General features: G+C 37.9%; 1 protein-coding gene across 1 annotated transcript in view; it reads left to right on the top strand.

The window, feature by feature from the left end:
- The first annotated feature begins 612 nt into the window (after positions 1-612).
- The window catches only part of ASIC5 (acid sensing ion channel subunit family member 5), a 60,007-nt gene continuing 32,625 nt past the window's right edge, over positions 613-27,994 (top strand). Inside the window, exons 1-4 of the mRNA XM_070385604.1 lie at positions 613-652; positions 3,203-3,509; positions 25,111-25,348; positions 25,972-26,097. Of these exons, the coding sequence (XP_070241705.1) occupies positions 613-652; positions 3,203-3,509; positions 25,111-25,348; positions 25,972-26,097 (711 nt within the window). The remainder of the gene's footprint in view (positions 653-3,202; positions 3,510-25,110; positions 25,349-25,971; positions 26,098-27,994) is intronic.

The following is a 27,994-nucleotide window of genomic DNA, read 5'->3' as shown; positions in this document are numbered from 1 at the left end:
GTTCCTATGAACAAATAACCAGCCTTTGTGCTCGATTGAGTTTGAATGCTTTCAACAACCATTTCCTCTCAAGGAGATATTTTTCTGGGGTTTTATTTTGTCATTTTCATTTGATTATTATTTCTGTACAAAACCTTCATCCGCTATTTAGAAAGAAAATTCAACAAGGAAAAGGCATCTTTATCCCCACAAATTTCACTCCAACTGCATTTTGATTCAAAGTGATGTAAAGAGAGGTGGAAATAAAGAACAAGAAGACTTTCTCCCGGGTGAGTCTTCAGAGTCACGTGGCCTGTTCAGGGGGATTCTAAAACCACAAATATCTGTAGGGATTGTCCCTTTAGTTCTGAGAAAATGGTTTCCTTAATTATACTTTTTGGTTTCACTCTGCCAGCTTCTCATGAGTCCACGGAGGCCCATAGCTGGTTCTGCCAGTGTGTTCAGCTTGCAGGTTATGCACTTTATGAAGCAAAGCATAGCAACACAAACATTTAAATTGCGCCCACGTTTTATAGCCTCAACTGCTGTATTTTATATAAAGGCCACAAAATGAGTATGGTTATTGATGGAAATTGGTTAGACCTCAAGGACTCCTGCTTATTGAAATTGGAGATGGAGCAGTTTGAGAAATCAAACACCCAGGCTAAGAAAGGTGGGTAAGGAGTAAAATCCTCAGAACAGGTAGAATTTTTATCTGTAAAAGCCAGAAATTAACAAAGGAAAAGGAGGTTATATTTTCATTGGGGAAATTTGATTTCCAATATTACTTGGATGTACTATAAGTAATACAGTTTCTGTTACCTAGGAAAAGTGTTATTTTGTATGCAGGAGTCAAATATATGCAGTTTTAAAATATCCTTGTATACCAGAATCAGTTTTTGTAGTTTTATTTATTTGGTTTCTATTTATCATGTGCCTACAATTTTTATATTAAAATACAGCAAAACTTGTTTGATGTTCTTTAGAATGCTTCTGTAAAGATCAATATTCAATGCAAGGGCCACTTGCAATAATTACAAAGTATCCATTTCAGTGGAAAAGTAAGAAGTTTCTTGCTTTGTAGACTGGTAGACTCCTTATTAAACAAATTCTAATCTTCCTGACAGTAATACATGACCTTGTTACTTCACTATCCATCCAAAAATATTTTTAAGAATTCTTTTAATGCCCTAGCATATGATGGAGAACACCCCAGGAAAGTCAGAGCAGTTGTCAAGAAGTAGATTTATAATAAATGAGCTGAGTTTTGACAGAGCTACTTAAAACTTATATTTTTCAGAGTAATGTTTACAACCAGAAACACTGCAGTTGACCAATTACTAATTTCTAGATCACTCTTCCCTTGTGGAAGGAAGGGCATCAGGTTCCTTGAGACTGAATTGTCCTTCTGTCAGAGTCAATTCCGCACATGTATTGTAGCTAATGGATAAATAGTATGTAAACAAGCATTATTAAGTTTATTTTGCTCATCAGTAATAATAACAAAAGCTTTTCATACATTTCTGATTTTGCTCTGGAGCTGTGCAGTTACTATAAATACACATATTTAGGGACTTCCCTGGCAGTCCAGTAAGTTAAAATTCTGCTGTTCCACCGCAGGTGGCATGAGTTTGATCCCTTGTCAGGAAGCTGAGATTCCGCGTGCAGGAATATATGTATGTAAAGAAAATGTGCTATGCTCAGTAGCTTCAGTCGTGTCCAACTCTTTGCGACCTGTGGACTGTAGCCTGCCAGGTTCCTCTGTCCATGGGATTCTCCGGGCAAGAATACTGGAGTGTTGCTGTGCCCTCTTCCAGGATATCTTCCCAAGCCAAGAATTAAACCCATATCTCCAGTGCCTCCTGCACTGCAGGCAGGTTCTTTACCCACTGAGCCATCTGGGAACCCCCATATATATATAATAAGTATGTATTAATATATAACCACATGACAGGAAATATATATAATATATATTATATATAACCTGTTTAAAATTCAAAAAATTTAAAAAAACCATTCGTGGAGATATTATAAGATCTTAGTACAAAGTCAAGCTAATCAGACTAATACGTAATTTCCTGCTCAGTGTACAATCTGTGTAAAACAATCATAAAATAATTTGTAATTGTGCCCTAATGCTTTGCAGATGAGATAGAGTCCCTTAGAAAATGTTCATAGGTGTCTTTATGTATCATTGTATATCCCATAACTTAAACTTAGTTAATTGATTAGAGACCTGGGGAATGTTAACTAATGATTTAATGAAACCTTTTGGAAATTAATTAATTTCCGATAAATTAATTAATTTCCAAAAATTTCCAATAAACACAATAAATTAATGTTGATTAGTTGACAGAAAGAATACTTCCTGAACCGAAACAAAGGATATAAGTTAATTCAACTAATCATGAGCATTTGCGAGACTTAGAACTCATCTCTCTTTATTTATTTATTTATTTTTGGCTGCCCTGGGTCTTTGTTGCTGTCTGGGCTTTTCTCTAGTTGCGGTATGTGGGCTTCTCATTGCAGCAGCTTCTCTTGTTGTGGAGCATGGGCTCTAGTGTGCACGAGCTTCAGCAGCATGTTGAGTTCAGCAGTCACATCTCCTGGACTCCAGAGCACAGGCTCAGTAGTTGTGACACGAGAGCTCAGTTGCTCCACGGCATGTAGCCTCTTCCCAGATCAGGGACTGTGCCCATGTGTCCTGCATTGACAGGAGATTCTTTACCACTGAGCCACCAAGGAAGACCCAAGAACTCATTTCTTAAATGAGAATTTTAGACATGAAACTTTTCCATCTACCACATCACTACCAAATCAATAGAAAAACACAAGCTGCTAATATGAATTGAGTACTTATCATGGTCTGGGTGAGGTGCCAAGCTATCTCCAGGTATTTTTTATTTAATACAACCAACTCATGAGGCAGAGAATATTTTTCCCATTTGACTAAAGAGAAATACACTATTAGAATAAGAAATGGGCTAAAGTAAGTTTGCATTAACTAGAGGCATTCTCTCATGAGAGGCCTCACATACTTATTAGATCTCTATAGTAGACACTTCTTGACTCCTGAAGAATCTGTGCAACTCAAGATGAATTTTGAGTCCTTATGTGTACACATAAAAGGGGAGCATGTTTAAAGTCATGTGAGTTGTGTTTTTCACATACAGTGTTAGGTTTTCCTAACTTATTGCTGGTTTTGTCTTTGGTTGAATTTAAGGACTCTTGGAAAAGATCAAGCTCTACCTTTCAAAGAAAACTTTGCCACCTCACACTGACCGTAGGAAGTTTGACCATGACTTTGCCATCTCCACTTCCTTCCACGGAGTCCACAACATTGTCAGGAATCCGAGTAGGATTCGCAAGGTGATCTGGTTGCTGGTGGTCCTGGGCTCCATCAGTCTCCTCGTCTGGCAGGTATACAGCCGTCTCGTCAATTACTTCAGGTGGCCCACCACGACATCTATGGAGGTACAGTATGTGGAGAAGATAGAGTTCCCAGCTGTGACCTTCTGCAATTTAAACAGGTAAAAACTACACTTTTAATAAGTCTCTGTAACTTTACTAGGTATAATCTTCCTTGGATGACTGAAATAGTTTATTGTGTGCTATTTAATATACACAAAACCACTCGTGGTCTTAAATTGTCTTAAAAACAGAAATGTTGGGTGCTAAGAAGCGTATTGATTTCTTCTTTATTTTCCTTTTTTTCTTCCTTTTTTCCCTCCACAATTATATGCTAGGCTAAGCACCAAACCCTGTGGTTAAATAGATGTACAAGTCTTTATCATTGCATTTATTTTTTTTTAATTTTATTTTATTTTTAAACTTTACAATATTGTATTAGTTTTGCCAAATATCGAAATGAATCCGCCACAGGTATACCCGCGTTCCCCATCCTGAACCCTCCTCCCTCCTCCCCCCCCCCTCCCTCTGGTTCGTCCCAGTGCACCAGCCCCAAGCATCCAGTATCGTGCATCGAACCTGGACTGGCGACTCGTTTCATACATGATATTATACATGTTTCAATGCTATTCTCCCAAATCTCCCCACCCTCTCCCTCTCCCACAGAGTCCATAAGACTGATCTATACATCGGTGTCTCTTTTGCTGTCTCGTACACAGTGTTATTGTTACCATCTTTCTAAATTCCATATATATGCGTTAGTATACTGTATTGGTGTTTTTCTTTCTGGCTTACTTCACTCTGTATAATAGGTTCCAGTTTTATCCATCTCATTAGAACTGATTCAAATGTATTCTTTTTAATGGCTGAGTAATACTCCATTATGTATATGTACCACAGCTGTCTTATCCATTCATCTGCTGATGGGCATCTAGGTTGCTTCCATGTCCTGGCTATTATAAACAGTGCTGCAATGAACATTGGGGTACACGTGTCTCTTTCCCTTCTGGTTTCCTCAGTGTGTATGCCCAGCAGTGGGATTGCTGGATCATAAGGCAGTTCTATTTCCAGTTTGTTAAGGAATCTCCACACTGTTCTCCATAGTGGCTGTACTAGGTTGCATTCCCACCAACAGTGTAAGAGGGTTCCCTTTTCTCCACACCCTCTCCAGCATTTATTGCTTGTAGACTTTTGGATCACAGCCATTCTGACTGGCGTGAAATGGTACCTCATAGTGGTTTTGATTTGCATTTCTCTGATAATGAGTGATGTTGAGCATCTTTTCATGTGTTTGTTAGCCATCTGTATGTCTTCTTTGGAGAAATGTCTATTTAGTTCTTTGGCCCATTTTTTGATTGGGTCATTTATTTTTCTGGAGTTGAGCTGTAGGAGTTGCTTGTATATTTTTGAGATTAGTTGTTTGTCCGTTGCTTCATTTGCTATTATTTTCTCCCATTCTGAAGGCTGCCTTTTCACCTTGCTAATAGTTTCCTTTGTTGTGCAGAAGCTTTTAAGTTTAATTAGGTCCCATTTGTTTATTTTTGCTTTTATTTCCAATATTCTGGGAGGTGGGTCATAGAGGATCCTGCTGTGATGTATGTCGGAGAGTGTTTTGCCTATGTTCTCCTCTAGGAGTTTTATAGTTTCTGGTCTTACGTTGAGATCTTTAATCCATTTTGAGTTTATTTTTGTGTATGGTGTTAGAAAGTGTTCTAGTTTCATTCTTTTACAAGTGGTTGACCAGTTTTCCCAGCACCACTTGTTAAAGAGATTGTCTTTAATCCATTGTATATTCTTGCCTCCTTTGTCAAAGATAAGGTGTCCATATGTGCGTGGATTTATCTCTGGGCTTTCTATTTTGTTCCATTGATCAATATTTCTGTCTTTGTGCCAGTACCATACTGTCTTGATGACTGTGGCTTTGTAGTAGAGCCTGAAGTCAGGTAGGTTGATTCCTCCAGTTCCATTCTTCTTTCTCAAGATCGCTTTGGCTATTCGAGGTTTTTTTGTATTTCCATACAAATTGTGAAATTATTTGTTCTAGCTCTGTGAAGAATACTGTTGGTAGCTTGATAGGGATTGCATTGAATCTATAAATTGCTTTGGGTAGTATACTCTTTTTCACTATATTGATTCTTCCAATCCATGAACATGGTATATTTCTCCATCTATTAGTGTCCTCTTTGATTTCTTTCACCAGTGTTTTATAGTTTTCTATATATATAGGTCTTTAGTTTCTTTAGGTAGATATATTCCTAAGTATTTTATTCTTTCCGTTGCAACGGTGAATGGAATTGTTTCCTTAATTTCTCTTTCTGTTTTCTCATTATTAGTGTATAGGAATGCAAGGGATTTCTGTGTGTTGATTTTATATCCTGCAACTTTACTATAATCATTGATTAGTTCTAGTAATTTTCTGGTGGAGTCTTTAGGGTTTTCTATGTAGAGGATCATGTCATCTGCAAATAGTGAGAGTTTTACTTCTTCTTTTCCAATTTGGATTCCTTTTATTTCTTTTTCTGCTCTGATTGCTGTGGCCAAAACTTCCAAAACTATGTTGAATAGTAATGGTGAAAGTGGACACCCTTGTCTTGTTCCTGACTTTAGAGGAAATGCTTTCAATTTTTCACCATTGAGGATAATGTTTGCTGTGGGTTTGTCATATATAGCTTTTATTATGTTGAGCTATGTTCCTTCTATTCCTGCTTTCTGGAGAGTTTTTATCATAAATGGATGTTGAATTTTGTCAAAGGCTTTCTCTGCATCTATTGAGATAATCATATGGTTTTTGTTTTTCAATTTGTTAATGTGGTGTATAACATTGATTGATTTATATTGAAGAATCCTTGCATCCCTGGGATAAAGCCCACTTGGTCATGGTGTATGATCTTTTTAATGTGTTGTTGGATTCTGATTGCTAGAATTCTGTTAAGGATTTTTGCATCTATGTTCATCAGTGATATTGGCCTGTAGTTTTCTTTTTTTGTGGGATCTTTGTCAGGTTTTGGTATTAGAGTGATGGTGGCCTCATAGAATGAGTTTGGAAGTTTACCTTCCTCTGCAACTTTCTGGAAGAGTTTGAGCAGGATAGGTGTTAGCTCTTCTCTAAATTTTTGGTAGAATTCAGCTGTGAAGCCGTCTGGACCTGGGCTTTTGTTTGCTGGAAGATTTTTGATTACAGTTTCAATTTCCGTGCTTGTGATGGGTCTGTTAAGATTTTCTATTTCTTCCTGGTCCAGTTTTGGAAAGTTGTACTTTTCTAAGAATTTGTCCATTTCTTCCTCGTTGTCCATTTTATTGGCATATAATTGTTGATAGTAGTCTCTTATGATCCTTTGTATTTCTGTGTTGTCTGTTGTGATCTCTCCATTTTCGTTTCTAATTTTATTGATTTGATTTTTCTCCTTTGTTTCTTGATGAGTCTGGCTAATGGTTTGTCAATTTTATTTATCCTTTCAAAGAACCAGCTTTTGGCTTTGTTGATTTTTGCTATGGTCTCTTTTGTTTCTTTTGCATTTATTTCTGCCCTAATTTTTAAGATTCCTTTCCTTCTACTAACCCTGGGGTTCTTCATTTCTTCCTTTTCTAGTTGCTTTAGGTGTAGGGTTAGGTTATTTATTTGACTTTTTTCTTGTTTCTTGAGGTATGCCTGTATTGCTATGAACTTTCCCCTTAGGACTGCTTTTAAAGTGTCCCACAGGTTTTGAGTTGTTGTGTTTTCATTTTCATTCATTTCTATGCAAATTTTGATTTCTTTTTTGATTTCTTCTGTGATTTGTTGGTTATTCAGCAGCGTGTTGCTCAGCCTCCATATGTTGGAATTTTTAATATTTTTTCTCCTGTAATTGAGATCTAATCTTACTGCATTGTGGTCAGAAAAGATGCTTGGAATGGTTTCTATTTTTTTGAATTTACCAAGGCTAGCTTTATGGCCCAGGATGTGATCTATCCTGGAGAAGGTTCCATGTGCGCTTGAGGCAAAGGTGAAATTCATTGTTTTGGGATGAAATGTCCTATAGATATCAATTAGGTCTAACTGGTCTATTGTATCATTTAACGTTTGTGTTTCCTTGTTAATTTTCTGTTTAGTTGATCTATCCATAGGTGTGAGTGGGGTATTAAAGTCTCCCACTATTATTGTGTTATTGTTAATTTCTCCTTTCATACTTGTTAGCATTTGTCTTACATACTGTGGTGCTCCTGTGTTGGGTGCATATACATTTATAATTGTTATATCTTCTTCTTGGATTGATCCTTTGATCATTATGTAGTGACCTTCTTTGTCTCTTTTCACAGCCTTTGTTTTAAAGTCTATTTTATCTGATATGAGTATTGCTACTCCTGCTTTCTTTTGGTCCCTACTTGCATGGAAAATCTTTTTACAGCCCTTCACTTTCAGTCTGTATGTGTCCCCTGTTTTGAGGTGGGTCTCTTGTAGACAACATATGTAGGGGTCTTGTTTTTGTATCCATTCAGCCAGTCTTTGTCTTTTGGTCGGGGCATTCAACCCATTTACATTTAAGGTAATTACTGATAAGTATGATCCCATTGCCATTTACTTTATTGTTTTGGGTTCGAGTCTATACACTGTTTTTGTGTTTCCTGTCTAGAGAATATCCTTTAGTATTTGTTGGAGAGCTGGTTTGGTGGTGCAGAATTCTCTCAGCTTTTGCTTGTCTGAGAAGCTTTTGATTTCTCCTTCATATTTGAATGAGATCCTTGCTGGGTACAATAATCTGGGCTGTAGGTTATTTTCTTTCATCACTTTAAGTATGTCTTGCCATTCCCTCCTGGCTTGAAGAGTTTCTATTGAAAGATCAGCTGTTATCCTAATGGGAATTCCCTTGTGTGTTATTTGTTGTTTTTCCCTTGCTGCTTTTAATATTTGTTCTTTGTGTTTGATCTTTGTTAATTTGATTAATATGTGTCTTGGGTGTTTTGCCTTGGGTTTATCCTGTTTGGGACTCTGTGGGTTTCTTGGACTTGGGTGATTATTTCCTTCCCCATTTTAGGGAAGTTTTCAACTATTATCTCCTCAAGTATTTTCTCATGGTCTTTCTTTTTGTCTTCTTTTTCTGGAACCCCTATGATTCGAATGTTGTAGCGTTTAATATTGTCCTGGAGGTCTCTGAGATTGTCCTCATTTCTTTTAATTTGTTCTTTTATCCTCTCTGATTCATTTATTTCTACCATTCTATCTTCTAATTCACTAATCCTATCTTCTGCCTCTGTTATTCTACTATTTGTTGCCTCCAGAGTGTTTTTAATTTCATTTATTGCATTATTCATTTTATATTGACTCTCTTTTATTTCTTCTAGGTCCTTGTTAAACCTTTCTTCCTTCTTCTCAATCTTTGTCTCCAAGCTATTTATCTGTGATTCCATTTTAATTTCAAGATTTTGGATCAATTTCACTATCATTATTTGGAATTCTTTATCAGGTAGATTCCCTATCTCTTCCTCTTTTGTTTGGTTTGGTGGGCTTTTATCCTGTTCCTTTGTCTGCTGGGTATTCCTCTGTCTCTTCATCTTGTTTAAATTGCTGAGCTTGGGGTGTCCTTTCTGTATTCTGGCAGTTTGTGGAGTTCTCTTTATTGTGGCGTTTCCTCGCTCTGTGTGGATTTGTACAGGTGGCTTGTCAAGGTTTCTTGGTTAGGGAAGCTTGTGTTGGTGTTCTGATGGGTGGAGCTGTATTTCTTCTCTCTCCTTTCAAAGACTTGGGTTGCTTTTCTGGGTGCCTGATATCCTCTGGCGGCTTTCAGAAGTTGTTTTGTGGAATTTACTCGGCGTTTAAATGTTCTTTAGATGAAATTGTTGGGGGAGAAAGTGTTCTCCCCGTCCTACTCCTCCACCATCTTAGCTCCTCCCCCTATCCTTGCATTTAAAAAGTTTATTTCAATTAGCCAAAAAGAGAGAAACATCAGCAATCACAATGCAATATATATGGTGACTGTAGATTACATGAAAGGTATGTGCAAGGACTCTGTGAGCACAGAGGACAGACAGGTGACGTCCCTGTCTAGGTGTCACGGAATGTGAGTGTCAAAAAGTGGCCAGGCAGTTTGTAGGGGGAGATGAGGAATAACTTGAAGATACAGGAAAGCACTGTGCTAAAGTTGGAGATGTGAAAAGTTCCCATGTGTTCAGGGTGAGATGTTTATTGTGATAGGAACATGCCCAGCTCCATGGGCATGTGACCTGTGCACACACTTGGTTCAGCACTCTGTTGCTATTGCACCCTTGACCACAACTCCCTCCAGAGATCTGCAAGTCCCTGATTGCGTACCAGGTCTCCTGTGGGGAGTAGGGAGGGAATTTCCCCATGAGGCCATTCATGAAAACCCTTGTTACTGCCTGTGGTCAAGCCTGAAATTCTGTACCTGGGATTTTCACCTAGCAGGTGGGGGAGGTAGTTTCCTTCAGATTCACCACTAATCAGCTATTTGGCCATGGACAAATCACTTCACCTTTTAAAGTTTCAACTTCTGTGTGTACAAAATGATGTAATATCTACTTCATGCATTTTCTGTTACATTAGTTCAGGTGGTATATACACCATTTTGTCTCACCCCTGGGGTGGTTCTTTGGACAGGTGTTCAATGTGTGTGTGTTAGTCACTCAGTTTCGTCTGACTCTTTGCGACTCCATGGACTGTAGCCTGCCAGACTCCTCTGTCCATGAAATTCTCCAGGCACAAATACTGGAGCAGGTTGCCATTGCCTTCTCCAGGGATCTTCCCAACACAGGGATCGAACCTGGGTCTCCCACATTGCAGGCAGATTCTTTACCATCTGAGCCACAAGGGAAGCACCAGGGTTCAATATATAGTTGATATTACAGCATGGGTAATAGTTAGATTTATTTCAAGATATGTGTCAAGGTGCCAAAGAGTAAAACAAAACCAAAGGCCCCACAAAGATATTCAATACGGTTGCACCATACTGTATTTTAAATGGCATGTGTTCTTTTTTAAAATTTTATTTATTTAAAAACTTTTTAATTTCTCTACTTCTTTTTGGTGGCACCAGGTCTTCACTGCCGTGTGCGGGTTTTCGCTAGTTGCAGCCAGTGGGAGGCGGCTCTCTAGTTGCAGTGCACAGACTTCTCAGTGTTGTGGCTTCTCTTGTTGTAAAGCACAGGCTCTAGGGCGGATGTGCTCAGTAGTTGCATCTTCTGGGTTCTGGAGCGTGAGCTCAGTAGTTGTGATGCATGGGCTTAGTTGTCCTGCCACACATGGGATCCCAGAGCAAGAATTGAATTCACGTCTTCTGCATTGGCAGGCAGTTTTTTAACCATTGGACCATGAGGGATGTCCAAATGGTATATGGTCTAACAAAAGCAAGGCTGGTTGAAGATAGCAATTATTAAAAAGAAATTGCACATATCATTTTGAGTATGCCAGTGTGAGGACCTTAACAGAAATTTTCCTGAGAGAAACAACCATAACTGGTACAATTTACTCAAAAAAACAACCATTTAGAAGCTAATCACCAAAATACAGAAGCAACTCCTACAACTCAGTGAAATATTATTAGTGGTAAAAAAAAAAAAAATAAGTTATCAAGCCATAAATAGATGGAGGAATCTTAAATAACAGTCAACATAAATTGCCCAACTTAGATATCAGACTTCAATTCAGTTCAGTTCACTCGCTCAGTTGTGTCTGACTCTTTGCGACCCCATGAACTGCAGCACACCAGGCCTCCTTGTCCATCACCAACTCCCGGAGTTCACTCTAACTTATGTCCATCGAGTCAGTGATGCCATCCAGCCATCTCATCCCCTGTCGTCCCCTTCTCCGCCTGCCCCCAATCCCTCCCAGCATCAGAGTCTTTTCCAATGCGTTAACTCTTCGCATGAGGTGGCCAAAGTATTGGAGTTTCAGCTTTAGCATCAGTTCTTCCAATGAACACCCAGGACTGATCTCCTTTAGGATGGACTGGTTGGATCCCCTTGCAGTCCAAGGGACTCTCAAGAGTTTTCTCCAACACCACAGCTCAAAAGCATCAATTCTTCGGCGCTCAGCCTTCTTCACAGTCCAACTCTCACATCCATACATGACTACTGGAAAAACCATAGCCTTGACTAGATGGACTTTTCTTGGCAAAGTAATATCTCTGCTTTTCAATATGCTATCTAGGTTGGTCATAACTTTCCTTCCAAGGAGTAAGCGTCTTTTAATTTCGTGGCTGCAATCACCATCTGCAGTGATTTTGGAGTTCAAAAAAATAGTCTGACACTGTTTCCACTGTTTCCCCATCTATTTCCCAAGAAGATCAGATGCCATGATCTTCGTTTTCTGAATGTTGAGCTTTAAGCCAACTTTTTCACTCTCCTCTTTCACTTTCATCAAGAGGCTTTTTAGTTTCTCTTCACTTTCTGCCATAAGGGTGGCGTCATCTGCATATCTGAGGTTATTGATATTTCTCCCGACAATCTTAATTCCAGCTTGTGCTTCTTCCAGCCAAGCGTTTTTCATGATGTACTCTGCATAGAAGTTAAATAAGCATGGTGACAATATACAGGCTTGATGTACTCCTTTTCTTATTTGGAACCAGTCTGTTGTTCCATGTCCAGTTCTATCTGTTGCTTCCCGACCTGCATATAGGTTTCTCAGGAGGCAGGTCAGATGGTCTGGTATTCCCATCTCTTTCAGAATTTTCCAGAGTTTATTGTGATCCACACAGTCAAAGGCTTTGGCATAGTCAATAAAGCAGAAATAGATGTTTTTCTGGAACTCTCTTGCTTTTTCCATGATCCAGCAGATGTTGGCAACTTGATCTCTGGTTCCTCTGCCTTTTCTAAAACTAACTTGAACATCTGGAAGTTCATGGTTCACCTACTGCTGAAGCCTGCTTTGGAGAATTTTGAGCATTAATTTACTAGAGTGTAAGATGGGCGCAATTGTGTGGTAGTTTAAGCATTCTTTGGCATTGCCTTTCTTTGGGATTGGAATGAAAACTGACCTTTTCCAGTCCTGTGGCCACTGCTGAGTTTTCCAAATTTACTGGCATATTGAGTGCAGCACTTTCAGAGCATCATCTTTCAGGATTTGAAAGAGCTCAACTGGAATTCCATCACCTCCACTAGCTTTGTTCGTAGTGATGCTTTATAAGGCCCACTTCTCTTCACATTCCAGGATGTCTGGCTCTAGGTGAGTGATCACACCATTGTGATTATCTTGGTCGTGAATATCTTTTTTGTACAGTTCTTCTGTGTATTCTTGCCACCTCTTCTAATATCTCCTGCTTCTGTTAGGTCCATATCATTTCTGTCCTTTTTTGAGCCCATCTTGCATGAAATGTTCCCTTGGTATCTCTAATATTCTTAAAGCGATCTCTAGTCTTTCCCATTCTGTTGTTTTCCTCTATTTCTTTGCATTGATCACTGAGGAAGGCTTTCTTATCTCTCCTTGCTATTCTTTGGAACTCTGCATTCAGATGTTTATATCTTTCCTTTTCTCCTTTGCTTTTTGCTTCTCTTCTTTTCACAGCTATTTGTAAGTCCTCCTTAGACAGCCGTTTGCTTTTTTGCATTTCTTTTCCATGGGGATGGTCTCAATCCCTGTCTCCTGTACAATGTCACAAACCTCCATCCATAGTTCATCAGGCACTCTGTCTATCAGATCTAGTCCCTTATATCTATTTCTCACTTCCACTGTATAATCATAAGGGATTTGATTTAGGTCATACCTGAATGGTCTAGTGGTTTTCCCCACTTTCTTCAATTTAAGTCTGAATTTGGCAAGAAGGAATTCATGATCTGAGCCACAGTCAGCTCCCGGTCTTGTTTTTGCTGACTGTCTAAAGCTTCTCCATCTTTGGCTGCAAAGAATATAATCAATCTGATTTCGGTGTTGACCACCTGGTGATGTCCTTGTTTAGAGTCTTCTCTTGTGTTGTTGGAAGAGAGTGTTTGTTATGACCAGTGCATTCTCTTGGTAAAACTCTATTAGCCTTTTCCCTGCTTCATTCCACATTCCAAGGCCAAATTTACCTGTTACCACAGGTGTTTCTTGACTTCCTACTTTTGCATTCCAGTCCCCTATAATGAAAAGGACATCTTTTCTGGGTGTTAGTTCTAAAAGGTCTTGTAGATCTTCATAAAACCGTTCAGCTTCTTCAGCGTTACTGGTTGGGGCATAGACTTGGATTACTGTGATATTGAATGGTTTGCCTTGGAAATGAACAGAGATCATTCTGTTGTTTTTGAGATTGCATCCAAGTACTGCATTTCGGACTCTTGTTGACCATGATGGCTACTCCATTTCTTCCAAAGGAATCCTGCCCACAGTAGTAGATCTGAGTTAATTCACCCATTCCGGTCCATTTTAGTTCGCTGATTCCTAGAATGTCGACATTCACTCTTGCCATCTCCTGTTTGACCACTTCCAATTTAGCTTGATTCATGGACCTGACATTCCAGACTCCTATGCAATATTGCTCTTTACAGCATTGGACCTTGCTTCTATCACCAGTCGCATCCACAACTGGGTATTGTTTTTGCTTTGGCTCCATCCCTTCATTCATTCTGGAGTTATTTCTCCACTGATCTCCAGTAGCATATTGGGCACCTACTGACCCCGGGAGTTCCCCTTTCAGTATCCTAACATTTTGCCTTTTCATACTGTTCATGGGGTTTCCAAGGCAAGAATACTGAAGTGGTTTGCCATTCCCTTCTCCAGTGGACCACTTTCTGTCAGACCTCTCCACCATGACCCGTGCATCTTGGGTGGCCCCACACAGCATGGCTTAGTTTCATTGAGTAGACAAGGCTGTGGTCTGTTGATCAGATTGGCTAGTTTTCTGTGGTTATGGTTTCCACGTGTCAGCCCTCTGATGCCCTCTCGCAACACCTATCATCTTACCTGGGTTTCTCTTACCTTGGACATGGGGTATCAGACTTAGCAGACATCAAATCAGCTATTATAAATACAAATAATTGAATAAACTGTGATTGAAGACATAAAGGAAGATATAATGTCTCATTAAGCAAACAATATCAGTAAGGACAGAAATTATACAAAGAACCAAAAGGACATTCTGGTTTTGAAAAGTGTATTACTGAAGTGAAAAATTCACTACATCCATTAAGGGACTGAGCAATAGGTTTGAGGTGGCTGAAGAAAGAATCAGTGAACTGGAAGATAAATTAACAAAGTATGTGAGCTGAGAAACAGAGAGAAAAACTAAATGAAGGAAAATTAAAAGGGCCTCAGAGAAATGGGGGATACTAAAAAGCATAAAAATATATGTAAAATGAGAGTACCAGAAGAGGAGAGAAAATACAGTGGAAAAATTTCTTTTTAATATAATGTGTCAAAACTCCCCAAGTTTGCACAAAAATGTATCTTTAAAATGAAGATAAAATAAAAACATTCAGAGAGAATTCATTCTAGCAGGCCCATCATACAAGAAATACTAAAAAGTTGTTCAGACTTAAAGCAAGTGAACTCAGAGAGTTTTCAAATCCATATGAAAAACTAAAAGCACGTGTAAATATACTTTTGCAATTTTAAAAGACATTATAAATGTGTGTTTATTCTTGTTTCTTCTCTTGCTTGTTTTAAAATGCAAATGTGGAGATCCCTATAAGGCAGCCCTGATTGTGCTCCCACCAGATCCCTATAAGGCAGCCCTGATTGCGTTTTGTGCGCGAGAGCTTGGACACTAGAGCTGCAGCTGCGGCCTCTCCATTCTCTGATCAAAGCTTTTCTTTGTTTCTCAACCAAAAACTCAATCTATGGACCCACACAACACTGTGCTGAAGGAAGGACCCTGGTTGGGGATGGACTCTGGCAGAGTGAAATTTGGTTAAACAATTTCACTGTGGGGAGGAGCCAAGATGGCGGAGGAGTAGGACGGGGAGAACACTTTCTCCCCCACAAATTCATCAAAAGAGCATTTAAACGTCGAGTAAATTCCACAAAACAACTTCTGAATGCCGGCAGAGGACATCAGGCACCCAGAAAAGCAATCCAACTCTTCGAAAGGAGCGCGACTGAACAAAGAGAAGAAATACAGCTCCACCCATCAGAACACCAACACAAGCTTCCCTAACCAGGAAACCTTGACAAGCCACCTGTACAAACCCACACACAGTGAGGAAAAGCCACAATAAAGAGAACTCCACAAACTGCCAGAATACAGAAAGGACACCCCAAACTCAGCAATTTAAACAAGATGAAGAGACAGAGGAATAGCCAGCAGATAAAGGAACAGGATAAATGCCCACCAAACCAAACAAAAGAGGAAGAGATAGGGAATCTACCTGATAAAGAATTCCAAATAATGATAGTGAAATTGATCCAAAATCTTGAAATTAAAATGGAATCACAGATAAATAGCGTGGAGACAAGGATTGAGAAGATGCAAGAAAGGTTTAACAAGGACCTAGAAGAAATAAAAAAGAGTCAATATATAATGAACAATGCAATAAATGAAATTAAAAACACTCTGGAGGCAACAAATAGTAGAATAACAGAGGCAGAAGATAGGATTAGTGAATTAGAAGATAGAATGGCAGAAATAAATGAATCAGAGAGAATAAAAGAAAAACGAATTAAAAGAAATGAGGACAATCTCAGAGACCTCCAGGACAGTATTAAACGCTACAACATTCGAATCATAGGGGTTCCAGAAGAAGAAGACAAAAAGAAAGACCATGAGAAAATACTTGAGGAGATAATAGTTGAAAACTTCCCTAAACTGGGGAAGGAAATAATCACCCAAGTCCAAGAAACCCAGAGAATCCCAAACAGGATAAACCCAAGGCGAAACACCCCAAGACACATATTAATCAAATTAACAAAGATCAAACACAAAGAACAAATATTAAAAGCAGCAAGGGAAAAACAACAAATAACACACAAGGGAATTCCCATACGGATAACAGCTGATCTTTCAATAGAAACTCTTCAAGCCAGGAGGGAATGGCAAGACATACTTAAAATGATGAAAGAAAATAACCTACAGCCCAGATTATTGTACCCAGCAAGGATTTCATTCAAGTATGAAGGAGAAATCAAAAGCTTCTCAGACAAGCAAAAGCTGAGAGAATTCAGCACCACCAAACCAGCTCTCCAACAAATACTAAAGGATATTCTCTAGACAGGAAACACAAAAATGGTGTATAAATTCGAACCCAAAACAATAAAGTAAATGGCAATGGGATCATACTTATCAGTAATTACCTTAAACGTAAATGGGTTGAATGCCCCAAACCAAAAGACAAAGACTGGCTGAATGGATACAAAAACAAGACCCTACATATGTTGTCTACAAGAGACCCACCTCAAAACAGGGGACACATACAGACTGAAAGTGAAGGGCTGTAAAAAGATTTTCCATGCAAATAGGGACCAAAAGAAAGCAGGAGTAGCAATACTCATATCAGATAAAATAGACTTTAAAACAAAGGCTGTGAAAAGAGACAAAGAAGGTCACTACATAATGATCAAAGGATCAATCCAAGAAGAAGATATAACAATTATAAATGTATATGCACCCAACACAGGAGCACCACAGTATGTAAGACAAATGCTAACAAGTATGAAAGGAGAAATTAACAATAACACAATAATAGTGGGAGACTTTAATACCCCACTCACACCTATGGATAGATCAACTAAACAGAAAATTAACAAGGAAACACAAACGTTAAACGATACAATAGACCAGTTAGACCTAATTGATATCTATAGGACATTTCATTCCAAAACAATGAATTTCACCTTTTTCTCAAGCGCACATGGAACCTTCTCCAGGATAGATCACATCCTGGGCCATAAAGCTAGCCTTGGTAAATTCAAAAAAATAGAAATCATTCCAAGCATCTTTTCTGACCATAATGCAGTAAGATTAGATCTCAATTACAGGAGAAAAACTATTAAAAATTCCAACATATGGAGGCTGAACAACACACTGCTGAATAACCAACAAATCACAGAAGAAATCAAAAAAGAAATCAAAATTTCCATAGAAACGAATGAAAATGAAAACACAACAACCCAAAACCTGTGGGACACAGTAAAAGCAGTCCTAAGGGGAAAGTTCATAGCAATACAGGCATACCTCAAGAAACAAGAAAAAAGTCAAATAAATAACCTAACTCTACACCTAAAGCAACTAGAAAAGGAAGAAATGAAGAACCCCAGGGTTAGTAGAAGGAAAGAAATCTTAAAAATTAGAGAAGAAATAAATGCAAAAGAAACAAAAGAGACCATAGCAAAATCAACAAAGCCAAAAGCTGGTTCTTTGAAAGGATAAATAAAATTGACAAACCATTAGCCAGACTCATCAAGAAACAAAGGGAGAAAAATCAAATCAATAAAATTAGAAACGAAAATGGAGAGATCACAACAGACAACACAGAAATACAAAGGATCATAAGAGACTATTATCAACAATTATATGCCAATAAATGGACAACGAGGAAGAAATGGACAAATTCTTAGAAAAGTACAACTTTCCAAAACTCGACCAGGAAGAAATAGAAAACCTTAACAGACCCATCACAAGCACGGAAATTGAAACTGTAATCAAAAATCTTCCAGCAAACAAAAGCCCAGGTCCAGACGGCTTCACAGCTGAATTCTACCAAAAATTTAGAGAAGAGCTAACACCTATCCTGCTCAAACTCTTCCAGAAAGTTGCAGAGGAAGGTAAACTTCCAAACTCATTCTATGAGGCCACCATCACTCTAATACCAAAACCTGACAAAGATCCCACAAAAAAAGAAAACTACAGGCCAATATCACTGAGGAACATAGATGCAAAAATCCTAAACAAAATTCTAGCAATCAGAATCCAACAACACATTAAAAAGATCATACACCATGACCAAGTGGGCTTTATCCCAGGGATGCAAGGATTCTTCAATATCCGTAAATCAATCAATGTTATACACCACATTAACAAATTGAAAAATAAAAACCATATGATTATCTCAATAGATGCAGAGAAAGCCTTTGACAAAATTCAACACCCATTTATGATAAAAACTCTCCAGAAAGCAGGAATAGAAGGAACATACCTCAACATAATAAAAGCTATATATGACAAACCGACAGCGAACATTATCCTCAATGGTGAAAAATTGAAAGCATTTCCTCTAAAGTCAGGAACAAGACAAGGGTGTCCACTTTCACCATTACTATTCAACATAGTTTTGGAAGTTTTGGCCACAGCAATCAGAGCAGAAAAAGAAATAAAAGGAATCCAAATTGGAAAAGAAGAAGTAAAACTCTCACTATTTGCAGATGACATGATCCTCTACATAGAAAACCCTAAAGACTCCACCAGAAAATTACTAGAACTAATCAATGATTATAGTAAAGTTGCAGGATATAAAATCAACACACAGAAATCCCTTGCATTCCTATACACTAATAATGAGAAAACAGAAAGAGAAATTAAGGAAACAATTCCATTCACCATTGCAACGGAAAGAATAAAATACTTAGGAATATATCTACCTAAAGAAACTAAAGACCTATATATAGAAAAAACTATAAAACACTGGTGAAAGAAATCAAAGAGGACACTAATAGATGGAGAAATATACCATGTTCATGGATTGGAAGAATCAATATAGTGAAAATGAATATACTACCCAAAGCAATTTATAGATTCAATGCAATCCCTATCAAGCTACCAACAGTATTCTTCACAGAGCTAGAACAAATAATTTCACAATTTGTATGGAAATACAAAAAACCTTGAATAGCCAAAGCGATCTTGAGAAAGAAGAATGGAACTGGAGGAATCAACCTACCTGACTTCAGGCTCTACTACAAAGCCACGGTTATCAAGACAGTATGGTACTGGCACAAAGACAGAAATATTGATCAATGGAACAAAATAGAAAGCCCAGAGATAAATCCATGCACATACGGACACCTTATCTTTGACAAAGGAGGCAAGAATATACAATGGATTAAAGACAATCTCTTTAACAAGTGGTGCTGGGAAATCTGGTCAACCACTTGTAAAAGAATGAAACTAGAACACTTTCTAACACCATATACAAAAATAAACTCAAAATGGATTAAAGATCTCAACGTAAGACCAGAAACTATAAAACTCCTAGAGGAGAACATAGGCAAAACACTCTCTGACATACATCACAGCAGGATCCTCTATGACCCACCTCCCAGAATATTGGAAATAAAAGCAAAAATAAACAAATGGGACCTAATTAAACTTAAAAGCTTCTGCACATCAAAGGAAACTATTAGCAAGGTGAAAAGACAGCCTTCAGAATGGGAGAAAATAATAGCAAATGAAGCAACCGACAAACAACTAATTTCAAAAATATACAAGCAACTCCTATAGCTCAACTCCAGAAAAATAAATGACCCAATCAAAAAATGGGCCAAAGATCTAAATAGACATTTCTCCAAAGAAGACATACAGATGGCTAACAAACACATGAGAAGATGCTCAACATCACTCATTATCAGAGAAATGCAAATCAAAACCACTATGAGGTACCATTTCACACCAGTCAGAATGGCTGCAACCCAAATGTCTACAAATAATAAATGCTGGAGAGCGTGTGGAGAAAAGGGAACCCTCTTACACTGTTGGTGGGAATGCAACCTAGTACAGCCACTATGGAGAACAGTGTGGAGATTCCTTAAAAAACTGGAAATAGAACTGCCTTATGATCCAGCAATCCCACTGCTGGGCATACACACTGAGGAAACCAGAAGGGAAAGAGACACGTGTACCCCAATGTTCATTGCAGCACTGTTTATAATAGCCAGGACATGGAAGCAACCTAGATGTCCATCAGCAGATGAATGGATAGGAAAGCTGTGGTACATATATACAATGGAGTATTACTCAGCCATTAAAAAGAATACATTTGAATCAGTTCTAATGAGGTGGATGAAACTGGAGCCTATTATACAGAGTGAAGTAAGCCAGAAGGAAAAACACCAATACAGTATACTAACGCATATATATGGAATTTAGAGGGATGGTGACGATAACCCTGTGTGTGAGACAGCAAAAGAGACACTGACGTATAGAACAGTCCTATGGACTTTGTAGAAAAAAATAAATAAATAAATAAATAAAATAAAATGCAAATGTGTAGTACTTAGGCCCATAATACCTATAGATCACTCTATATAACAGCAGATTACACACTCTTCTCATGTGTGCATGCAACACTTTCTAGGGCAAGTTGTAGCAAGACCATAAAACAAGCTTCAATACATTTAGAAGATTTGCAATCATTCAGAGTATGTTTATCAACTACAACAGAGTGAAATAAGTAGTCAATAATAGGAAGAAATTTGGCATATTAACTAATATATAGATATTACACAGCACACACGAAATAACCATGAAAGAAAAAAGTCACATGGTGTCAGACAACACTCTGGGATGAATGGAAAAACACACAGCGTACCTAAACTTACATTTGCAACTCAAGCAGTGCTGATCGGGAAATGCATGGATTAAAAAAAGAATGATCTCAAGGAAAATATTTAATACCCTATAATTTAAGTACTTTCATGTTTTTAGTACGGGGAGGGAGGTGGGAGGGGGGTTCAGGATGGGGAACACGTGTACACCCATGGCCGATTCATGTTGATGTATGGCAAAACCAATACAATATTGTAAAGTAATTAAAATAAATAAATTTAAATTAAAAAATAAAATAAAATACTAAACAAAAAGTTTATTTTGCATAATCCAAATCTCAGGTCAATGATTTAAACTCTGGTGTTGGATGGTGGCATTAAGAAAAAACTGATAGTGTACCCTGCAGTTAGATATAGTTAATATCCAGATGAAAAATGAGATTCAATAGTGTAGAAACTAAAATTGTAGAAGAGGAAAATTATGAATTATAAGAAAATTACTCTTTCTTAGGTAGCAAGTAATACATCATCAATACTGTCATGGTTAGAGACATTTTCAACTCTCAAAGTCTGATTTTACAAATAGATACTTTGAATGTCAGTTCACCAGTATCTCACCAACACTCTTTAGCAAATGACTGATGGATCAGGAAAAGAACTTAGGTTGCGAACTCCCCTGTTCTCACAGCCAGTGGTCTTCAAACATTTTCCCTCATGTTCCATATAAAGGAAGTTTGAAAAACTATGTATTTCAGTTACAAATTTTAAATTGGCAGCTAAAATTTTAACCATAGCTTTAAATAACATAATGTCTTAGTTTTAGGAGATCAAAAATAAATATTATGAGATAAATAAATATTATGAGATAAAATATGATAAGGATTGACTATTAAGAATAAATATGATTTTATAAATATTTAATTACTTCATTGATAAAAATCATGTAAATTTTAACCTGTGTACATTTTTTAATTGGAGAAGGAAATGGCACCCCACTCCAGTACTCTTGCCTGGAAAATCCTATGGATGGAGGAGCCTGGTAGGCTACAGTCCATGGGATCGCAAAGAGTCAGACATGACTGACCGTCTTCACTTCACTACACTTCACATTTTTTAATATTGCAATAATCTGGACTTTGCACACAACAACCCAGTTTCATTTAAAATAATGTGCAGGAAATCCAAAAAAGAAGGAGTATATATATACATACAGGTAATTTGCTTTTGTGTACAGTGGAAATTAACAAAATGTTATAAAGCAACTATACTCCAATAAAAATTTTAAAACCCTATTTTTTAATAACTCACAAAATAAAAATGAAATGACAAATTTTATCATATTACTTCAACTTTTCTCAATTCAGAGGATCCAGTAGGGGCTAAAATATCCTATGTTTAATGCCAAGCTTCACCCTAGCCAGAAATATGTGCATAACAGGACAAGACAAAGTTTAAGGAGCTTTGATTAATTCTTAGAGGAGTCTTCCACCAGTGTTTGCCTTTGTTACGGGCCTTGAGATTGCTATACACCAGGTGCATTATATGCTAAGATTTGTAATGATTGACAGGTAAGAACTCTTTCATAAATTGGAGAAGAATCCTTGTGGGTGTTTCTTTTTAAATGCTGAGTTAGAGCAGAGGATCTGGAAATTGATTCTAACACACATACACTTGGATCTATTTTGATGGAGCTCAACAAAGGACTGAGTGAGGCATCAATGTGGACTTGAAATGAAGCTTACTCATTTGGGTCATATAATTTGGGGAAATGTACTTAGAGGTATTAACACACCTAAGAAAGACGGGTTTAGTAATTGGTTATCAGTTATTAAACTGTTTAAACATATTGATGTATTTTTATTGTTTTGTTTTACTAGACTTATCAGTATAGGAAATGAAAGAGTAAGACAAGCTATCACTAAACAAGGTTTCTGACAAATTATATTTGGAAGAGTTTTGGAGCTTGAATTAAAGTTGAAAATAAACTTGGAGCAAAACACTTAGATTTTACGCTAAACAAAAATGTCTCACAAGATTTATCACTTCCTTTGTTCCAAATAATGTTGGACTTTATTCACTAAGTTTAATTCATCCACCTAAATTACTCTATGATCTAACTATTAATAGTATAAAAAATAGTTCTAAAATAATGTTCTAAAATGCTCTCCTCTTTAACCTTTTAATATATTGTGCTCAGACCTCCTACACCTGTAATAATTTCTTCATTTCTCTGCATAATCATCATGAAAAGAATGCAGTGAACATTGTATGAAGTGGTGTAGGATTCCAAGGTCGCAGGGCTTTGGAGCAGACCCTTGGTCCCCTGTCAGTCAGAGTTAGAAACCTGAAGCCAGCCAAAGGTTCATCCCTCCATTTAGAGCAAACACTTCTTCTTCACAAAATCTGTTACTAGTGTAGGTTTTTAACTCCTCAAAAGATCACTAAAAACACTTTTGCCCAAGAAAATCAAGGTTGTTAAATATATTCTAGTTAGATAAAATACCACAAGGGTGGAGGCTTAATAGTGTCTCTGAAGAAAAAGGAGGTCAAAGAGAATATTTATAGGGTTCTGGGACCTAGGTCAGCTGTTTTAAGAGAGGTCTTGCAAGGCTTAGAGCTAGTTACATAAGGTATTCTATTAAAAACTGGTCCAAAAAAGTTGTTTTGCATCTCTAAAAGGATATGCTGTTGGTTTGGTTGTCTTTTTTTTTTTTTCCCTTGTTTTTGGTTTTGTGTATGTCCCACCTTGACTGAGAAAGGGTTTAATGTGACTGCCCTGAGAATGAAAAATTACAGTACAGATAATACAAAAGGAAAGAGAAAATAAAATATAGATTTTGTGACATAGAAGCAAAGTCACATACAAACCATGCACCGCGTGGTCCTGTATGCTCACCAAGAATGACATGAAAGTCGCTCTTTGTGACCCCATGGATTATACAGTTCATGGAATTCTCCAGGCCAGAATACTGGAGTGGGTAGTAGTTCCCTTCTCCAGGGGATCTTCCCTACCCAGGGATCAAACCCAGGTCTCCCACATTGCAGGCAGATTCTTTACCAACTGGCTATGTATTTTATTCCATCCTGTTTGGCATCCGATTGGAGGAGAGAAAGTTTGTTCCATTTTAGATTGTGTAATAATATAATATAATATCCAAAATATGAAAATCACATTTTGAAAGAAGTTAAGGTATGAAAATAAAGAACCATACAGAATGCAAAGCAGAAATTGTCCAGCAAAATAAAAGAATTACAAGGCACTTATTAGGGCAAACACATTACTTCTGTTTTGATTGCCAGCAAGTTGCTTTGCCAATAATGAGGCATTTATTTAATAAATATTTACCTTACACTCTTCTAAATATGTTAGGAAAAGTAGTTTAATCATCTAAATGATTGTTTGACGTGTTATTAAAATATATCAATATATTAACCTTCATCATTGTTGTATTAACAAATACCAGTTTCATGAGTGAGGAAGATGTGCGACAGTGAGATGAAAAAGTGCACTGTCATAGCCTTAGATGGCTGTGACAATCAGGGCTCCATCCAAGAAGCAGAACCACTGTGAATGGCAGAAAACCAAGGGTTTACTATAGGGATTCAGCCCACTGAAACATAGGGGCTGGGTAAGCAGTCTTTGCAGGTCTGTTGCCTCTGTTTCTGGTGTTGGATCTAAAGTCAACAGGATCCGTGACTAGAAAGGGAGATAAATTTGAAATGAAGGAAACAAACATGATCATCTCTGATCCTGGTGGTGCCGGTGACCTGCAGGAGGAGTTGGCATCTTTTTCAGATTGCACCCGTGCTTGACCCAGCAGCAGAAGCTGTCTGAGGAGACTGGACAGGGCTGGGGGAACTGCCCAGTGCAGACAAGCTGGGGTTGCAGATCCACATACACAATGTACAGAACAACCACAACTCCACTCTGCAATGAACTGCAGGTTGTAACCAGATGCAGACAAGAGGGACAGGTTTAGCAATGCAGTTGAAGCAGCCACACAGATTCAGCATAGAGCACAGCAGGGCTTGGATGTGAACCCTGGAAATCTGATTCCTATAGTGTTAACAATTCCTAATACTTCTCTGTGTTGGGTGAAGATCCATTTGGATATATCCAGAGCAAGGTCTGGAAGGTATTCTAGGTAAATGAAACTATATGTAGAAATTCAAGTTAGATTGCAGCAGGTGACAAAGACCTCTTAGTAATCCAATTTTGCTTGAATGTATTACAAATAAGGGAAAATATAGGAGATAGGAGGAGAAGATGATAGAGTTCAGATACCATCTTTGAGATAACAACAAGTGTTTATTATTCTAAATAGTGCCTTTATTCCCACAAATAGGTTCCAAGCAGGAGCTGCAGCCACATTTGGCATTATTTTTTTCTTATGGAATATTGTATCCAAAGTCCTTCATCTTCAGGAAATCAGTACCAATTCTACTGGCTCTAAAGAGGCTATTGATTTCCTCGCAAGTGAGCGAAACTTCAGCATTACAGAGTTTGTCAAGGAAAATGGTTTTTATCTCAACAGCAGCACATTGTTAGAATGTGAATTTTTTGGAAAGCCATGTGGCCCAGAGGTAATGTTGCAATATTTCTTCAAATTTCATCAATATAACAAGCTACTTCTTCGTATTATTTTGCATTGAGGTAAAGTTTACTCCCATGCGGAATCAGTTTAAATTTGCTCCAAGATCACATGTCCTTAGCTCAGCCTTATGGAATCAGGAGGTGTGAATACACATGGGACATGCCTCCTTTTTCATACAGTTATATAGGGAAAGATAGAGGACAGAAATATTTGGTGATATTTCTTGCAGGATTGTCCTTAAAGGGAAACCCCTATCTGTGGGTCCAAGTCCCAGCTGAGGATTCTACCAACCATAGGTTGAGCTGTACTGTGGTGGGTATTTATTTTAAAACAATGTGTCTATGAAGTTCAAATCCCTGTTGTTCAAGGGTCAACTGTATATGAAAATGTCTCAACTAGATAATCAGATACAAATTGACAGGTGCATTTTACAAAAAAATGAAAACTGTTTTTGGAATACAGACTAAAATCACCAGATTTCTATTCTTCCTGCTGTTTTTGCCTTCTCACTCAGCAGTATGATTAAGAAAAGAAAGTTATAGGCATTTAAACTTTGAAAGGACCAAAATACTCACCTGATTGTGTTTTCTTTGGTTTATTTTCATATTGGAGGATTTTGCACATGTCTTCACTGAATATGGAAACTGTTTTACCTTTAATCATGGTGAAAATATCCAAGCGAAGGAAAAAGTGAGTGTTTCTGGAAGAGGCTTACACTTGCTCTTCAATGTCAATCAGGTATTGAATTTCTTTAAACTTCACCAAGGTTTAAGGTAAAGAAGAATGCACAGGAGTTTCAGGACCCTGTGCCCTGTTAAATCGTTCCTACATGTCTTTTTGTTTGTTTGTTTGTTTAATTAATTTAGTCAAGACTCCCATGATGAAAATACAGACTTGGAGATTGAAAAGGTACAGTTTAGAGGAATAACCTGGACTTTTTTAGCTGTATTACTTACTGTCATTTTTATGACGCTGGAAATGTTCATGTCACAAAACAAGGAAACTAAAGATTTCTAAATCTCAATGTGTATAGTAATTTAAGAAGACCCATGTATTTTTAATGTTCAGATGATGTTTAGATTTTCACGAAAATAGGCAATATGTTTTAGAAAGAAGCCATACAGAGATATTTGACAAACCATAGAAATCTATAGTCTGATAAAGTGATGAAAAATATTGCTTTGCAAAAATATTGTATCAGTGGGCTTTGCCTAAGCCAGTTTTGTAAATCTGTAATTGGTGTAAGTAGATTCTAAGTGTTTAGACCTAGGTGGCAGCTGTCCAGGCTCCTTAGAAATTCAGAGGTGTTCCTTCAAGACTACCTGGTGTAACTCTCACCCAAGGCTGATCCTCACCCTCTATCTTGCACAAGCATTTGTAGTGTTACACACTTAGAAGTATTCCATTGTTATGATTTTGTAAGTGAAGATTTGAAATGCTATTGAATGAAGTATTCAGAATCACACAATTAATGGTAGAGGTGAGAAATAAAAGTAGCATCCCTGAATTTCACCAAACTACTCCCCAATCCAAATGAACAAGGCAATTGATTACTTTCCAGGAATTTCTGCTAAGCCACACTTCATAGTTTCCCCTGTATTCCATTCAAGAGTCCACAGCACTGCACATTGAGATATACACAGCCAGGATTGTATATCTAGTCCATTGATATTTTCAAGTTATTTAAATATAAGCCATATGTTCGCTTCAAATATTATATAATAACTTCTACAAGCTAGAATTTCCCCCAGTGTTTTTAGGGTGCAATTAAAATCTGCAAATTCAGTGCAAAGTTCAATAAGTAAATAGAGCTGAGATATTTCTCCAGACTAGCAGTTAAGTGTTCCTTAGAGAGTTACAGTGGGGCTAGGAGAAATAGGGTCCTGAGTATCAAACGCAAGTTTATTGTTGTTATATGTGCAGTTAACTTGTTCACAAGAAAAATCATCCTAGTCCCTCATCAAGGCCACCCCTTCCCCTTATAGCTTGAAATTATAACTAATAAAGTCACCAGAAGTTTGATCTTAAATTTCTTTTGCCCCTCTGACAAACCGGCTGCTTTGGGTCCTGCCTTTTGGAAGTCGAACTGCATCTGGTGCTCATGTCTGCACTGGTGGGGTTCCTTTCAGCTGTGCTCGCTGCTGTGGGTTGGTGAAACAGGCTCACTGTGACCCCTCCTTGGGAGTGTGCTCTTCCTGCCTCAGAGTTACAGGAATAAACACAGTTCAGTCGCTCAGTCGTGTCTGACTCTGCAACCCCATGAATCGCAGCACACAGGCCTCCCTGTCCATCACCAACTCCCGGAGTTCACTCAGACTCACGTCCATCGAATCAGTGATGCCATCCAGCCATCTCATCCTCTGTCGTCCCCTTCTCCTCTTGCCCCCAATCCCTCCCAGCATCAGAGTCTTTTCCAATGAGTCAACTCTTCGCATGAGGTGGCCAAAGGACTGGAGTTTCAGCTTTAGCATCATTCCTTCCAAAGAAATCCCAGGGCTGATCTGCTTCAGAATGGACTGGTTGGATCTCCTTGCAGTCCAAGGGACTCTCAAGAATCTTCTCCAACACCACAGTTCAAAAGCATCAATTCTTCGGTGCTCAGCTTTCTTCACGGTCCAACTCTCACATCCATACA

Source organism: Bos mutus, chromosome 17 (assembly GCF_027580195.1).
Source record: "Bos mutus isolate GX-2022 chromosome 17, NWIPB_WYAK_1.1, whole genome shotgun sequence".
NCBI lineage: Eukaryota > Metazoa > Chordata > Mammalia > Artiodactyla > Bovidae > Bos > Bos mutus.
The sequence above is the reverse complement of the archived record's forward strand: the minus strand, read 5'-3'. Positions and strand labels throughout refer to the sequence as shown.